This window comes from Olea europaea, unplaced genomic scaffold (genome assembly GCF_002742605.1).
Source record: "Olea europaea var. sylvestris unplaced genomic scaffold, O_europaea_v1 scaffold941, whole genome shotgun sequence".
Taxonomy (NCBI): domain Eukaryota; kingdom Viridiplantae; phylum Streptophyta; class Magnoliopsida; order Lamiales; family Oleaceae; genus Olea; species Olea europaea.
In genome coordinates, this window is record NW_019267904.1 from 81,396 (window position 1) to 100,003 (window position 18,608).

Consider the following 18,608-nt stretch of genomic DNA (forward strand, 5'->3'; position numbering starts at 1 on the left):
ATACAGAAACAATTTCTTCCATCCTTCTCTCTTGAAGAATTTTGTTTCCGGTTAAGAAATTTAGAAAGATACAGGGTCATGAGTATTTCTAGTCAGCTTCTGTAATGGATCTATGCAAGTGTGTATATTTTAGCTTTTTTCTTGAATAAGCATAAATCTTACAATTGTTCATGAACTTGAGTTTATGATTTCTTGTTTTATTCATCTCTTTTGAATATGCATTCGCATGATAAATTATGTAACAGTGAAATCTATGAGAACAATAAATATTCACTTAACTAGAGGAATAAGAGAGATCAACATGTGCTTGCAAGTCATGTGCCTGGTACATTAACTTGTTAAATATTTCTAAAGCAATTTGTTGATCTAATATGATTAGACAAAACATTAATAAATACTGATGGGTTCATGAGGCTTCCATTTCAAAGACGGGATATTGAATAGGTTTAGTAAAATAATGAAAAAAATTTTGAGGGTTGATATCTGGCAATTTTTCCACATCTGGTTAAAACGGCTTTTTTTGGAATTTGATGGTTTTGCTTCCTCTGGAATCTTTTTGCTTTGAGAGATATTCTGAAAAGGATTTTTTGGAGCAGGCGTAGTTTTTTGAGAAGTAGAGGAAGATCTATGAGAGTTTTAAATATAATCTTCTATCGAGAGTAAAGACAATGAAGTCTTTTTCTCATTTTTCTTTGAAGAGGATTCTGTTTGAGTATTCTCACCAATATTTCACTCTGGAAGTTTTTTGTCGAGAAATCTGTAATATAGTTTGGTTTACCTTGTATATATAGAATTTTGAAATCTAAACATGGTAAGATGGCTTGCCGTCCTGCAAAAATTTGTTTTGAAACAAACCTTTTTACATCTTTTTTTTCAAAACGTCTTTTGAGACTTTACAATATGATTTTAAAATAAATTCTTTATTGAATAAATCATCCTGAAATTTTTAAACACATTAAACAATAGATAAAATTTCTTTTTTTATGGTTGAGTAATTTCTTTTAGTGCCAGTCCACATTCTACCTTGAAACCTAACCAGTTGTTCTTGATTTGACAATCTTGAAATCTGCTTTGTACCCCACCATAGCCAATGTCTCACTCATCTGTATTGACAATAATGGATGCAAATGGGTCTATTATTGAAAGACATAGGATGCTTTTGACAGATTATTTACCTTTTCGTACAGTTGAAGTATGCTCGTGACTCCATGATGTTGGATGCTTTTGTAGTCTTTTGACAAGTGGGACACATATCAAACTTATATTTTTAACCAAGTTCGACACATAATGGACACAACCTAAGAGTCTTTATAGGCTTGATTTACCTAAGATTTCAGCAGTAAATTTGTAGGTAAAATCTAGACTTCTTTGATTATGAGTAATGGTCCCTAAGTGGATATATTGTCCTGGAAAACCAACTTGATGCTTATTTGACAAAGAACAACTTTTTGCAGAAAGTGCTAATCCGTTTTTCTTAATAACATGAAGGAATGTATTGATATGTTTAAAATGCTGCTCTAAACTGTCTAAATAAATTAAAACATCATCAATGCAAACAATAATGAAATTGGGATGCGGGTTGAAGATTACCTTTCATAATTTTTTGAAATTTCAAGGAAACATTTTTGAGATTGAATGGCATAACATTTCATTTATATTGACCAAAAGGAACATTGAATGCAGTGTTATATTTATCTTCTTCTTTTATGTGAAGAAGTTTTTTGTTTAGAATTATATTCTTGCTCCAAGTCTTTTATTTTTAGGAATACAACTTCCATTCTAACATTTTTCATCTGTCGTTTGATGCAGGAGGATCCGAGTCAAGTAATGCTGATTTGTCAGATAGCATGATGATGGCGCTGAGATACCATGAGATGGCGGATCGGCGCAAAGATGGAAAGTGAATCACCATTATTTCCTTAATTGGGAGAATTTGATGCGTCTTTGGTAATTTGACCGTAACTTTGGCTACGGTTATCGGAATCGCTATTATGATCCCAATTCGGAAAGCTCTCTTCAGCGCGCATGTCATGGCTCAGTGGACATCAATTTCGAGCCCAAAATCCACTGTTTTCCTTTCCAAAGTTCAATTTTAAGTTATTTTTTACTATTTATGGTAATATTTCGTTTCCTCTTTTCCATATATTAGAAAACTCGAATTGAGCCAAATTTTTGGCAACTTACTTCTTTTACTTAATATTTTATTTTGGTATAACTTTGGGATTTTGCCATTTTTGGTAATTTTCCTATAATTTCGTATTTCGCAGCTATTTAACCCGGCTTGTGGGTTAGTTTTCATCATTCTACATTATTAATAATATTGAGCTGAATTCAGAGTATTTTCTCTATTTTTTGGGCGTTTTCTGTCTTCTTTTCTTGCGAATCATCTACTACAATAAGCCAATAGGATAATCACTATCCTACCCGGCATCATCGTTGAAGATTAAAAGTTTGAGATTCATCTCGTTAACCTCTGATCATAAATTGGAACTAGAAACTTTTGAAGATTCAGCTTTAAATCAATTTAATATGGTTTGCATACTAAATAGTTCAACTAGAGATTTTGATGGTAGAAGAGAAGTGAATTTTTTCTTTGGTTGAGGATTCTCAATTTTCTCAACTGTTTCTTGAATAAGTTCTTCTTCTTTAGTACAAACATTTATGGTTTTTCAATGTCAGACCTTTTTACTTTTATTTGAAGTAGAGGATGAATTTGAATTGGTTTCAACGTCAGAATCTTCTTGATGTTATAAACTTGTTCAATTTCGTAATCAGATTCTTCATCTGAAATGGAATTGATAAGATTAAGAAGTTCTAGTTTAACATCTTAATTGATTTGAAGATTATTAATCTTTCTCTTCACAGGACAATTATTCGAATAGTGTCCAGATTGTTTGCATTTCCAACAATTAACATTGAATGTTTTTGAAAATCTTTTCTTAGAAAGTCGTTTTTTGGAAAATTGTTGAGGATATGCTTTTTGAATTTTTTTTTTTTTGCCTTTTGAAAAGTACTTCAGAAAATTCCTTTTCTTCGTTTTCGAAGAAGGAGGAATTATTTTCTCAAAACCATATTGTTAACAAAATGATCCGAGTTCTATGCATCCCTCAAATCTTTGTGATTTTAATTTAGCTTTGAGTTTAAGCTCATTACAAAGAACTAGACCTTCTTCGTTAACAAAATTGGTAAGTTGTCATAAGTAAGTATTGAATATGGAATGGTATCACCATTTTGACTTTTGATGGAATTTTTTTCTCTTTCCGCAAAGAGTTTAGGAAGAAGTCCAGATAAAAAATTTCGTTCTTGAACATTACTTTAGATGCCATCAACAAACAGTTCTTTGATTTCATCAACAAACAATTGTAAAAATATTTGTAAAATGGAAGCTTCTGAAAAAAATTTAGAATTAGAAGTTTGATAGTGTGGTAGTTTCTCAAAATAGATGCTTTTCAAAATGAAAATTTCATGTAATCGTGATTTCTAAATATAAGGTTCATATGTTAAGAATTCTTGAAATAGATGTTTCTAAAATAGAATTTTCTTTAATGTTTTTAAAGAGGGGAATTTTCTTATATTTGGATTGAGTTTATATTATTATTATTATTATTATTATTATTATTATTATTATTATTATTATTATTATTATTATTATTATTATTATTATTATTGATCTAAATAATGCTCAATTAATTGACTTCCGGATGATGACGGGTCACAATTGGACCACTTGAATTCCAAGTTCTCTTTAGACAATTTAAATTTAGTTTTGCGAATACACAGACAAAGAAAAATCGAACAATAAGCTGGAATGGAAGTATTTTGAGGTATAATTTTTTTTTTCTAATCGGACTCTATTACATCTAATCTAAAGATTTTCTATGGCCGACTATTATCATAGGTTGATATGTTCATACCTTAGTCACTAGTTTAGAATCAGATAGTTTCATAAAATTATCATTCTTAGACCTTACAATATCAATAATGATATTTTCGTAATTTAACATATATTTATATAATCATAATTTATATCCATAATTTGTCACGTCACTATTGTCACAAAAATTCATGATTGCTATTTCACATAATAAGGTGATTAAGATAAAAAAAAAAATAATACAATATAAAGTGAGTATTATACCTAGCTATTCATATTACATAATTAAGTATATTTCTATCATAGTCTCATGCATATTCACACTTAATCACATAACAATCAATAATTATGAATTGTCATATTTTTCCACCTAATTCTAGGAAATGAAACTCGGAACTTGGTGTCGCGGAGTCGTAGTCTAAGAAAAATTAAATCTAATATTTAAAAAAAAAATTGACATATAAATTCAATCTTTAAAATTTTAACATGACAAAACTCATAAAATATTATTTTTTTAAGTGTTTACACAAATTTAGATGCGCTCTATGCCGTTTGTAATGACCTAAAACTTACCTTTTTGCTCATTAAATACATATCGTAAAAATAGAACTTTCATAAAAGTGAATTATTCCCAAAGTTTAAAATAAAACATTTTATTCATCATAAAATTTATTGTTAAAAAATTCCTAAATTATCTCTTGATTATTATTCCACAAGTGACCAGTTCAAAACACCAATGCCTTAGACCTCAATTAGCTTAAATGGGAAAAATTATAAATAATGACATAAAATTCCAATAAGTGAGCCACATAAATCATAAGTAATATTTAAAATTTAAGAATTAATAACGTACATAAGGAAATACGGGGATTAGAAAACCGAAATTAGTTGGTCATAATCTCCAAATGTAATCATAACATACATAAGAAGACATAGGAATTTAGAACCGTATTGCATTGCTATAATTCTTGTGTGTAGCACTACTAAATTTTGGTCCATTGAACTTGAACATATAGGACCCATATCATATTCATTAATCGAATTTCATATTTTAAAGTATGAAAACGATTTAACAAACACCATATGACTCCACTTATATTGACAATTTGAAGATACTCGTATTAACTACATAGAGAGAAATTTTACTTCTTCAACGAAGTGATAATTTGTGTGCTTATTGGTTTGATTTAGCTATGGTATTTATAAGTGCATTTAGGAGGACCAAAAAGAATTTGTCACAATTGTCCCTATAATCGTGCACTAAGTAAGGTAATGATTATATTAATCAATCATACTTCGACATATATAGAAACACGTAATTATAGTAATTATATAATTTAAAATCAATAAATTATAGTTATATATAATTATACATTCATAGATGTACGTAGTTATGTTAATACTATATTTGAAATCAATCAAATTACACATACCGTGCCAAATGACTATCTTAGCTATCATCAATTGTATTGACTATTCTATCAACCAAAGGCTTAACTATGCTCGGCTAATTAATAGGTAGGCTAAATGTCAATTATTATAATTTTTTTTTAATTCGAATTTTTTTGACTTTTGGATCAAAACATACTGATTATAGCGCACCAAACTCCTTAGTTTGAATGAAACTTTGAAGAATCAAGATGAAGAAGATAACACTACTATGTTGAATTTTTCTTCCTTCAAGAGAATCAATAAGATGCCATGGCTTGTGCAAGAGAATACCATTTTGTTGGTTATCCTTTCTTATCATTGCAGTATTTTTCATCAAGTATTTTTTGTTGGGAGGCTCAATAGGTGCAATCATTAATCATATTAGCATCTCGGCTCACTGTTCACTATTACTTGATTTATTAACGCTTTCATTAGTTTTCTTTTTGACACTATTTACTTTGATAAGTGCAGAAAATTAAAGCGACAAAATAAGTTTTAATGTTTAAAAATTAAATATTTATTTTACTCCATCAAATAATATATTTCAGATCATTTTAATAAAAAATCTTGAAAAAAATATTATTAAGATTTTTTTTGTGCGAAAGATGAAACTAACTTATCTAAACTTAAATTTTGTTTTATATAAATTCAAATTAAAAAATAGTTTTTAATCTAGCAAAGAAAAATTTATATAATGAAAACTGAATATTTAGTATTCTTAATAAGGGAGTTTTCAGTAACGTTTACCATTAAAAGGTGCGTCTTCATATTTTTCAACTAAATTAAGGACTTCTATGTAATTTATTAATATTTTATGGGATAGCGTGTTTCGACAAGAACATTCTAGTACTCGAACTCAGTATTCAATCTTGCTTGTTCTCAAATAAATAGTAGGTCTCAATTATTTAATATAAATGCCAATTGAATAGTGGCAGGGAAACAAAACTACCCAAAAGTAAAAATAAATTCAATTGTGTCAAATACTCATATTTTATAAGAAGGATTGTAGTAAATGTACCCATGGACACCATGAAAGCCATCTGGACACCTTTATATACATATAAAACGACACCTAGGATTTCCCTCAATACAACCCCCTCATTTCTCTCTCCTTCTCTCCAAAATACATAGGACTCTCATCAATTGAACCCAGAGCACACATACATTTAAAAATATATGCTCCCTTTATCGAATTGCTGAAAGGTAAAATGCTGTTCGGATCTTCTTCTTCTTCTTCTTCTTCTTCTTCTTTTTTTTTTTCAGTTTTGTAAGTATAGATGAGAACACGCTGACATTTAGCTGTGTTTGATTGAGTTTAAATGTTGATTTTATGATCTTTGAATTTGATGGATTTTAAGCATAAAGTTTCTCGCACGGATATGATTTCAGTCTTACGGATTTCAGTTTGATTTTGTTGTTTTTTAATATTAATTTTAAATAAATTTGACTTAAAAATTGGGTTTGGGTTTCACTTAGATTGTTTTGCATAGATTTGTTGAAAATAAAGAATGATTTATGAAATGGTAATGTTTTAGAGACTGTTAATATTTTTTTAAATAAAATTTTCATTTTCTAGCAAAATTTTTTTTTCCGGAAATTGAGGATTACTGCTTATTAGAAATAAAATGTAATAAATATATTTTGGGTCGAATTCCTAAAGTTTCTCGATAGACACAATGATAACCCCTGGAGGGGAAACAATGAAAAAATAGTTTTGCTTTCAAAATGATAAAGTTATGTGATTTGTTTGTGTTGCTTAAATGTGCAATGAACCCTAAATAAGGTCCATTACTTTTTCTTGAAAGAGTTCCATTTTATTTGATTTTGTTTTGGAGACTCTGAAAGGTCAAACACATTTCTTTATCTTAATATTCCATCATCAAGGACAATGATGCACTTTATATGGTTTTGCGTTTATAATTTTGAGGGATGGGGTGGTGATAGGGGCAACAATGTACATGCCTAGGATTTTCAAATAATCAAGATTGAAGAAATCCTCTCTCCTAACTTGGGGGATGGGAGTGGGAATGAATGGCATTATTTGCATCCAAAATGTTACTGTAGTTTGTTCTCATTTCGGGATAGATGTGTATGTATAAGTGAAAATAATTTGGTTACCAATTCTACTTTTGACGAAGAATTGAAGAAAATGTTGTTTTTCTTGTGAGGATCTCCTACAGAACAAAGGAATTGGAATGAAGATGGCTCAACATTTTGTTTCTATAAAACTGATCAAGTGCTTCGTTTGCAGAGTGCAATGGAAAATGCAACTGCACATAATCAGATTGTTGGAGGAGTTCCATTTGTTGGTATGGGTGGTATAGGAAATTTAACTACCTTTTATTATTTGAAAGGTACGGATCATATGTATCTAAATATTTTCAACATGCAAACTATAGAATTTTTATTTTTAAAACTCAGAACTATTTGTTTTCTTTGGCATCATAGTTAAAGGTGCAACAGTTGTTCTACATCATCACATCAGAAGAATATCACGAAGGTTCCGTAGAATTAAGGAACTGGATGTGCAGCAGTCAAACACCAATATGCTTAGGAGGCATAGCACTAGAAAATGACTGCAACAATATTTTGGTAGTATTTCCACCGGAGGTTGGACATATGTAGGCATACGAATCAATGCCTGATACATTTATCTTTCATATACAGAATTCTATTGAAAATTTGGAAGGATAGTCTTTCCCACAAATAAAGGGAGTTTCGGTATTTGGCATCTAACTACGAAGCATATCGAGTTCTATAGGTTAGTGCAAGCATACCTGCTTTTTCAGGATCATGACAAAACTGCGATGGAATCAGCAATAGGATTCCCCAAGCATGACATTTTCTAGCTACTAAATTTGAAGATAATGCGACTTTTATACACTTTTTTCTATAGCAAATGCACAGAATTTTTTATTTTTTTTTTATGCCAAAATCTTGTAGCAAGTTTGAGTTGGGAGTACCTCAATCGCCAAGAGAGAAGTTATGTATGCCTGTGTGTAAACTCCAAATTTTTTTGTATAAATGTTTCTGTGACTCAATATTTTTTTTGATAGAAATAGGATTAACCTTTTTATATTTCTACACTACGAGAGTAGTTGTATCATGATATATTTTTATGTTCAAATTCACTGGAAATATAGTGTTAGTAAAGGGCCAGTATTCATTAATATTCGAATTAGGTGATGCTCAAAAACAAGTGTGAATATTTAATGACCTCGTGGTAGAAGATAACCCTCCAATTACAATACCATCCTTGGCAAACCGTTACTCCATGAAATGGGAGCAACAACCTCAATCTAACATCATGCAACGAAATTTCAGACCTCGTATGGGTTGGAATAATCTGGGTAGAAGCATGTGAAGGGAACATCACCTACCAAAACTAAGGCCCAGCCTCAGAACCATTGGAAGAAAATTGGTGCCCAAATAGAAAATATGGAGGTGAGGGATGGAGTAATAGCAAGGTCACATTGCGTGGGAAGACAACCAAATGCTTTGAAATCTGTATGATACTTGTTTCTCTGGCCTAGTAGAAAAAGAATAACAGCTGTAGGAGATGCCAGAGAGAGCCCTTATCCATCAGCTTAGGTAAATCACGATCACGGCCAGACATATGAAATAACTAGACAATGATTACCTCGTCTAACTACAGACGAGTTCAACCCAACTATTTATTCAATTGAGCTTCTTGATACACTCTCAATAGCAGGGGTCCATGTTTACAAAACTATTGATGGTTGATGCATATTTTGGGAATTTTCTAGAAGATCCTAGAATTGCTTGGCAAGTAAGAATAATAAAAAATAAGAATTATCTAGAATTCACTATAGAAATTTGGGCACCAAGAAAGTTTGTGTGGTTTGTAGGCACATGTAGAATTATCTAAAAAAAAATCATATGTAAGTTATGGTTCTATAAATAGGGCATGAGTCTCTCATTTGCATGCAAGCAAAAGCCATTGTCATTCTAATAAAGTTCATTTCTCCTACTCACTTTGTCTACTAAATTACTTACTATCAAAATCTTTCATACTACTAACTTCCAACAAAATGCCAACTATTTTCTACCTCCAAAATTATCCCATACCAAACATATCAAACCATCTAATCTAATCTCATCACTACAAGAAAAACTGTCAAAAACTTTTGTCGCAACTGACACTAGTTTAAATATATTGTTTTCAAAGATAATGGAGCGACAGGATTCGTACTGGCAGACCTCAGTGTCATAACTATGATCCGCAAGGGTCAAATAACTCTCGACTAGTGGAAGGAGAAGCCCCATGACAAATCTGCACAGTGGCCGACTGTGAAACATAGAGGCCTTCGATGATAGACTAAAAGTCTCCACTATTATCCGTATGAAAATAAGAAGTTCCTTGTAAATGAACTAAAAATTTTGCCAAAATAAATAAATAAATGAGAAAAACTATCAAAAGTAAGTGCCTCTAGATAACTCCACACAGAAACGATTTCTTCCATCCCTCTCTCTCCAAGATTTTTGGTTCTGATTAGAAAGTTTAGAAAAATACATAATCATATACATATCTACACCGTTTCTGCAATGGATCTGTGCAGTAACATATTCTAGCTTTTGCCTTGAATAAGCATAAATGGCACTGTTGTTCATGAACTCGAGTTTATGAATTCTTGTTTAATACATTTCTTTTGAATGTGCATTTGCACAACAAATTATGTAACAACATAACTATGAGAATAGTAAGTATTCACATAACTACAAGATTAACTGCGATCAACATGCGACTTGAAAGGCATGCGCATGGTACATTAACTTGTTAAATATTATACTCCTGCGGAATATCTACTCGTTACGGAATATTAGGTGTCAAATAGTGGATTAATTCAATTTGTCAAATCTTAGAGTTACTTTTGTTCTTTAAAAAACTATACTACTTCTAATTCAATTTATACATGGCATAATCGTTTCACTTGGTTCTGTGTCCATTACAACTAAAAAACCATTTATCCAATTTAATTGTTGGCTTGAATTGAGCACTAACAAATGAAAATAGTTATTTTTGTGTAATTTTTCGAGTTTTCATCTATGCAAGTAAAAGCTACGGTACATGGCAATATATTTAATGTGTATAGAATAATGAAAGTAGACATAATCTACTTATTTAACTGTTTTCTTAGTCTTATTATTATTATTATTATTATTATTATTATTATTATTATTATTATTATTATTATTATTATTATTATTTCTTGCACTTTAAGTTACTCAAGGGAAATTATATCCTTTCCATATTTTTTTTCCCTGCGTTTGTTTTTCCTATTCAAACATTTTATTGCTTGTCATTTTTATTTTGTAGTCATAGCGAGTCAACAGATCTCCAAAGTTCAATTACTCCGTAGTCTTTGGAATCAATGAGCGTTTTGGAGTGTTAATCATATTCTTAGTTAATTCCAATGCATCAATATCAAAATATTCAAATTTATCAAGCTCAGCATTTTTGAAGGATAAGAAACATTCTACAAAGTGCTCTCTATATAGTGGTCTATTATTGTTGTTGTTGTTGTTGATGTTATTATTATTTTACTTATTTTCTTTGGCAACTCAGCCTTAGGTGCATATTGTTATTTATTTATTTATTTATTTTTTTACTAAAATCTAATATTTTTAGGAGAAAAATCTATGACGAGAATATCCTTTTGGGCGAAAAAATCTAATTAACACACTGCTTATCGATGACCGAAAAGGGTCATATAACCCTCGACTAGTGGCAGGAGAAACTCCATAACAAATCTACACTGGGTTCATAGAAATAGATTTCCCTAGTCCTTACTCTGCCCTCATTGGCCAATCATTGTTGTCCAACCTATGGGCAATAATTTCTTTATATTATCATGTCATAAAATTATCTATACCATATGGAGTGGGTGAGATAAGGGGTTCCAAGACAGCTGCAATGGATTGTGAAACATACAGGCCTGGATAAAACTTAACCCTAAATTTAGCTGTGCGGATAAATGCGATGACAAAGAAAAAGCATACAAAATCCATCCAAAGCCAATTTAACTAGATTCGGTTTGAAGGATCATATAGATGAAATCCACATCACTGTTATATCATATCTGCACATATGATTTGGTGACCTTGCGAATTAAAGTCATTAAAACTAAGTTAATTGCCAACAAACACATTAACCGATGTCAATTCATCCATATCATTCCCAGTTAATAGAAAATCAATGACATACAGCATAAGAAAAATAACCTCATTGTCTTTATTGTGCCTATAAAAACAAGACTTAACAAAATTTTAACCAAAAGCATAAGTTTTAATGGTTTTATCAAACATGACATTGCAAGACCTAGACATCTCTTTGAGTCCATAAGTGGACCTCTTCAGTTTTCATACTTTATGGTCTTGACCTTTTCTGATAAAATTGCTTGCATCATGAAAATATTTTCATTAAACTTCCATTTAATGAAAAGTGTCAAGCTTGATGTCAGTTTGCCACACCTCATAATCAAAATGAGCTTCAACGTATAAGAGGATTTTTAGACTTAAGCATAGCCACAAGTGAGGTCTTTTCATAAACGACAGTTTTTCATTGGGTACCACTCTTTCTTGAAGGGTCTTCACTTTCCATCTTTGCCTATTCTCCTCGTATAGAGCCATTTAAATCCTAAAGGATTTACCCTATTAGGCACATCCACAATACCCCTAGTCGGGTTAGTGTACGTAGATTTCATTTTTAAATCTGTGGTACTTCTCCAATGGTTAGCATTATACGAAGTGAGTTCATCTTCTTAATTCGCAAACTACCACGAAAGACACTACATAAAGTAAGTATATACTGGGTAATCGAATGGTTCTCCAACTACATCTAAGTGGTGGAGGTTCTTGGTTGATTGGAGGCTGTAATTGTTGTGTTACTTCTTCTCCTATATCATATTTGTTCACTTAAATCTCAACATCACGTAGCGATTGAACAATTGGGAAGCGATCCTTTGTTCTCTTTTTTACTGACAAGCTAATGTGTATGGTAAGATAACCTCTATTTATATTCTGTTGTTTCTAGTCACTATTAGCGAAGGCGGCATATATTCTTCTTGAGTAGGTCCAATGCGATCTGTGGATCAGCTAAGCTAGGAATCCCTAACTTCATTCAAGAGAACCTTACTTTTAGATTCACATTCTTGTTTATTCTTATTGCATTTGTACACAAAAATACCTTATTATCCTTATGACTTTAAAGTAATATCCTCGTCCCTTTAGAATATCCTACAAAGACACTTGTAATCTTGATTATATCTTTTCTGTCTTTTTCTTATGCTTGTGTGCCGAACGTCCCCATATTCGGTTATGTCTTTGACTAGGCATATGCCTATTCCACAAATTCAAGGGATGTCTTGGGGACAAACATAGATGGAACAATCTTCAATAAGTATATAACTGTTTGTAGAGCATATCCCCAAAACAATGTTGTGAAAGTTGAGAAACTTAGCACAGATTTGACCATGTCGAACAAAGTCTTATTTCTCATACCATTTTGTTTGGGGTGTATTTCTTGAGTTGAGTTGGGTTAGAATCTCATTCCTTGATGTGTATGCTCTAAGTCATGGGATAGATAGTCTGTACTTTAATTTGATTGGAGCGTGTTATTATTCTTGCCTAATTTCTTTTCCACTTCAGTCCTGAATTCTTTGAAATTTTAAGAATTTCAGAATTGTGAGCCACCAGTTAAACATTCATATCTGAAGTAATCATCTACGAAGTTAATGAAGTACATATACCCACCTTTTGGGCAAATCAGACTCACCACCCTCCATATATTATGGATTAGAATAGTAACCCTAAAACTAATTAAAAATAGACTAAGCCATAATCAAGCGTACCTTTGATGTAGCGAAGAATTCTCTTTGTAGTTTTCATATGGGTCATGGTAGATGTCTCTATATAGCGACTAATGAGCCCAATTCCAAATAGGATATGTGGTCTTGTGCACGTCAAATATCTTAGACTTCCAACAAGACTCTTAAAAAGTGTTGGGTTTACTTTTTCACTTTCATCATTTTTCGACAACTTGGTTCCGTATTCGATGGGGGGTGCACACAGGCTTGCAATCTTCCATATTGAATTTATTTAGAATTTCTTTCGCATATACTGCTTGTGAGATAAAGATGCAATCCTCCATTTGCTTTATCTCAATCCATGAGGCTGATATCCGTCATCTCGAATTCTTGAGCCATGGCCTTCTTAAACTCAGTGATCATACTTTGATTATTTTCTGTGAATATAAGATCATCCACATACAAACTAACAAGCAATTATCTCCTTTCTCATTTATCTTTGTATAAAGGGCATATTCGTAAGGGCATTTTGTGAAGTCATTTTCTAGAAAATACTTGTCAATTCTACCATTCCATGCCCTTGGAGCCTATTTCAACCCATATAAAGTCTTTTTTAGTCTTAAGACTTTACCTTCATGTCCTTTTATTTTATAGCCCATTGGTTGCTCCACATAAATTTTTTCTTCGAGATAACCATTTAGAAAAGCTGATTTCACGTTCATTTAAAATATCTTCCACTTATTTTGCGTTGCAAAAGAGATAATTAATCTTATGATTTCTAAACGAGCAACAAGAGCAAATACCTCTTCATAATCGATTCCCGACCATTGGTTACACCCACTTAACTCTGATTGCTCTCTTTCCTTTGGGAAAAGTTGTTAGCTCCCATGTGTCATTTTTCTCAATAGCCTTAATCTTTTCATCTTTTATTTTACGCTGCTTCTTCATACCCTATTGGCTCACAATCGACAAGAAGACAAAAGAGTGTAAGAGCATTTTGATTTTTTGTTACCTCATATAGCTCTTGTAGGCTCCTCATCCGTGGTATCCTTTCGCTTGAGCTTTCTCCTTGTGAAGATGATGGGGAAGCATCTCCATGAGTAGGTGATAGAGGTGGAGTGGTAAACTCTTGCTGCTCTCCATTCTCTTATTCTTCTTCCTCAAAGAATGGTAAGAAGTCATAGTATTTTTCTTGGACACCCCAATCCCAAGCTCCTTCTTCATCAAACTCGACATCTCTACTTATGATGATCTTCTCCTTGTTTGGATTATACAACTTGTAGCCTTTAGAGGGACAGTCATAATCGATAAAGACATACCTTTCACTTTTGTCATCTAACTTGGACTGCTTTTGATCTGGTACATGAGCATATGCAATGCTCCCAAATACTCGTAAGTGAGAGATGTTGGGCTTTCTTCCACTCCATGCTTCTTGTGGTGTCTTATTCTACACACTTCTAGAAGGCGATCGATTAGACAGATACACAACGCAATTAACAGCTTCGGCCCAAAGTTTTTTGGGCAATCTCTTACTTTTAAGCATACAGTGGGCTATGTTAAGAATGGATCTATTCTTTTTTTCGGCAACTCCATTTTGTTAGATCCATTCTTTTTTTTCGGCTACTTCATTTTGTTATGGAGAGAATGGAACCGTCAATGGACGATGAATTCCATTCTCCTCACAATATTTCTCAAATTCTTTGGAGGTGAACTCTCCTCTTCTATCCGATCTCAAGGCTTTTATACTGTATCTGCTTTCTTTTTCAACAAGAGCTTTAAACTTCTTAAAAATTTCAAAAACTTCCAATTTTTGTTTGAGAAAATAGACCCCAAGTATTTCTATTAAAATCATCAAGTAAGAGAACAAAGTAATTGCTCTTACCAAGAGAGCTTGGATTAATTGGCCCACAAAATCGGAGTGTATAAGTTCTAGCGGCTTCTTAGCTCTTCTAGAAACTTCTTTTGGAAAACTTTTCCTCGAATGCTTTCCAAGTAAGCGTCCTTCACATAATTGATTCGCATAATTTATTGGAGACAAACCTTTCACCATCTTCTTCTTACTCAACAACTTTAAGCCTCCAAAATTAAGATACCCAAATCTCAAGTGCTAAAGCCAAGATGAATCTTTAAAACAATCTTTTAAGCATTTAGCAACGTCATTTTGAATGCTTAACGCAAACATTCTATTTCTTCTCGTAGGGACTTTGGCAATCAAATTTTCTCTTTGATCTCTTATTGAAATGAATATCATGGCCCTTCTCTAAGAGTTGTCCCAAACTTAAAATGTTATTCTTTATATTGGGCAAATAATAGACATTTGAGATAAATTGATGCATACCATTTTTCAAGCGGATCAAGATTTTACCTTTTCTTTTCACTGGGATCTTGGATTCATCTCCAAAGAATGTTTCTGCTTACTGTTTCATCAAGCTCCACAAACATGTTTTTTCTTCCACACATATGGTTGCTTGCTCCTATATCCAAATACCAAGTGTTCTTTTCTTTGCTCTCTTCATCTTTGTAAGCCAACAGTAGTGTATGATCCACTTCACTTTCCCGACAAGCATAATTGGCTTTTTCCTTAACTTGGTTAGTAATATTTCTACATTCCGAAGCATAATGACCAAGTTTTTGATAATTGTAACATTTAATTTGAGATTTGTCATACCTTGGCCCTTCATTTTGCCTCGTACCTTTTCCTCTTCCACGACCTCTGGTGGAAAATGAGCTTTGTCTTCTTTCCTCCTTGTAGAATGCACTTCTTCCTCGCTCTTGGTCTCGTCATCTTCCTCTTTGGCTTTTATTACTGCCAAACCTTCCTTCACCCTCGTTCAAAGTGAGCTTTGTTTGAAGAGCTTGCTCTAATGGCTCTTCTTTCACCTTCTTCTTTAATCTTTCCTCATGAACTTGTAAAGATCCCATGAGTTGATCAACACTCATACTATCTAGATCTTTAGATTTCTTAATGGCTACAACTATGTAGTCAAATTTAGAATCTAAAGACCTAAGTGTCTTCTCAATTACTTGATTGTCATTCAACTTTTCTCCATTCCTCTTTAATTGATTCACAATAGCCAATACTCTAGAGAAGTAATCAGAAATTGATTCTGATTCTTTCATATGTAAAGCTTCAAACTCACATCGAAGTGTTTGGGCTCGAACATTTTTCACCTTCTCAACTCTTTTGTTGGAGTTTCATAAAATCTCCCATGCTTCCTTACTTGTAGTAGCACAAGCTACTTTCTCGAACATGCCTTCATCTAAGGCTTGATAGATGAGGGTAAGCACTTTCTTGTCCTTCTTCCTTGCATCCTTCAAACTATCCCTTTGTGCTTGGGATAGAGCAACCTCGTCTTGTGGCTCCGTGTAGCCTTTCTCTACGATCTCCCATGCATCTTGCGACCCGAGCAACACTTTCATCCTTGTGCTCCAATTGTTGTAGTTATCCTTGTTGAGTTGGGGAACTTGAAAAGGAATCATCCCACTTGCCATTTTTTAAAAGAACCTTAGGGCTCTAATACCAATTTGTTGGAGGAAGGAAGGGTTTACTAACTTGGATTGGCTAAGACTTTTAAGGAGGACAACACTAATAGGAAGAAGGAAGTGAACAAAAGGAAAATTATATTTCTCAACTTCAAGACTTTTGTGCACTTTTTGGCTTGTTACAAAAAGGAGGACACTACCCATTTATATAGTGTTTGCATGAAACTTCTAGTATACACAATTTTCTAGAGACATCTAGACCACATGTTAAGATATTTTCCTAGAATTCTCTAGATATTCTTTATAAGACCACATATCTTACTTAGATATTTATATAAATTTTTCTAGTAGATATTTATATAGATTTTTCTAGACAATTTTTCTAGAAATGCTAGGCATGTTGGGCCTTTAATTGATTTGGACCTATAAGCAAAATCCTTAAGCCCATATTATTTAGTCCAAAAATGATGTTTACTACTCAACAAAAACAAGATTAAAGTAAAATAGAAAGAGAGAAACTAAGGAGAGGAATGATGAAATTTATTAAACTGACAATATGGAGAGAATAATATAGGACAACAATAATACTTCATCTAAAACTGACAAATGAGTCTCTAATTTATATGCCACGTCCATAAACCTAATGGAGTTCTAAAAAGGTAAGAAAATAAACTAGAATGAGGTTAAATTGCGTAAAAGGAAAAAATCTTGGTTGTAATTTGATTTCTTTCCAAATTCAAGTCAAACGTGATCTTCCAAGATTTTAACCCAATTTTGAGGCATTAAACGTAACAATCTCCACATGGACTCAAAAATCTGGTGCAACGAATGAAACTCCAAAATTTCAAATTGATCTGCTTCGAAATGAACTGACCAATCTCCTCAACATAGTAACCACAACTTTCCATTACTAAACCATCATCCTCTGCATGGGGTCTACAAGCAATATTCGAACCCAAATTTCAGTTTCCCAAAATTTCACCATGGAATTATTGTTGACCAAACAGGGTCGAAACCAAACAGGGTCGAAGCACACCCTATAGCAAAAATCATACCACATGTTGGATTAGAAGGCCCCTTGCTAGAACTGTCACCTTCAACGTCCCCTAAAGCATTCCAGACATTATTGATACCATAGCACCTACGCTCCTTGAGTCCAACCCTAGCAATTGAACATAGTGTATCTGCTAAAATTGGTGGCAAAGCGGAATCACCAACGCTCTTTCTAGTAGTGTTCTTAACCAATTCAGAGCTCGTCACAAGAGGTACTGTACTAAACTGAAGTTCCACTACGATGCTGAATTTGTTCAGATGTCTCTTAACTGGTTCTGCGTTCCCCTTAACATGTACAACTGAGACTTCTTCCGTCCCTCCAGTACAACTCGAACACCCCTTCGGACTTTCAAAACTCCACCTTCACCAGAGAATTTATACCCTTTTGTGTTTAGGGTACTCAGTGATACGAGATTCTTTGTCAAGTCTGGAACATGGGGAACCTAATCAAGTGTCCTCACTGTCCCATCTTGTAGCCTCAATCTGATCCAACTAATTTTTGCAACCCGACAAGATTGGTTGTTTCCCATGACAACTCCACCTTACTTCACCATCTCATATGTTTGAAACAAAGCCCTATTGGGACACATATGATACGAACATGCAAAATTCAGAATCCATTTACCAGGTTTGGATTCTCCATCAAATACAACCAACATTACATTTGCATCATCCAAAAAATTCTCAACAATGTTAGTCTCGTTACCTAATTGCCCTGCATGATTTGCATGTAAATCACCTTTACCCTACAACTTGTCGCAATCTTTCTTAGCCCCTATTTGTTCCCCATTAAATTAAATTACATTACATTCCATTTCTCTCTCTCCTATTTTCAACCACACAATCTTCCATAAAATAATATTACACGTGAACTTTTCTCTCTTTCAACCACTCATTTTTCTAAAAAATACTATTCCCCTCATTTTCATTTTCAAGTAATG

The 18,608-nt window shown here is 32.8% G+C and overlaps 1 protein-coding gene across 1 annotated transcript; it reads right to left on the reverse strand.

The window, feature by feature from the left end:
• Positions 1 to 16,326: 16,326 nt before the first annotated feature.
• Positions 16,327 to 16,623, reverse strand: LOC111392582. Its single transcript, XM_023017939.1, has one exon. It carries the CDS (start codon positions 16,621 to 16,623, stop codon positions 16,327 to 16,329), a length of 297 nt encoding a protein of 98 aa, XP_022873707.1.
• Between the last annotated feature and the right edge of the window lie 1,985 nt (positions 16,624 to 18,608).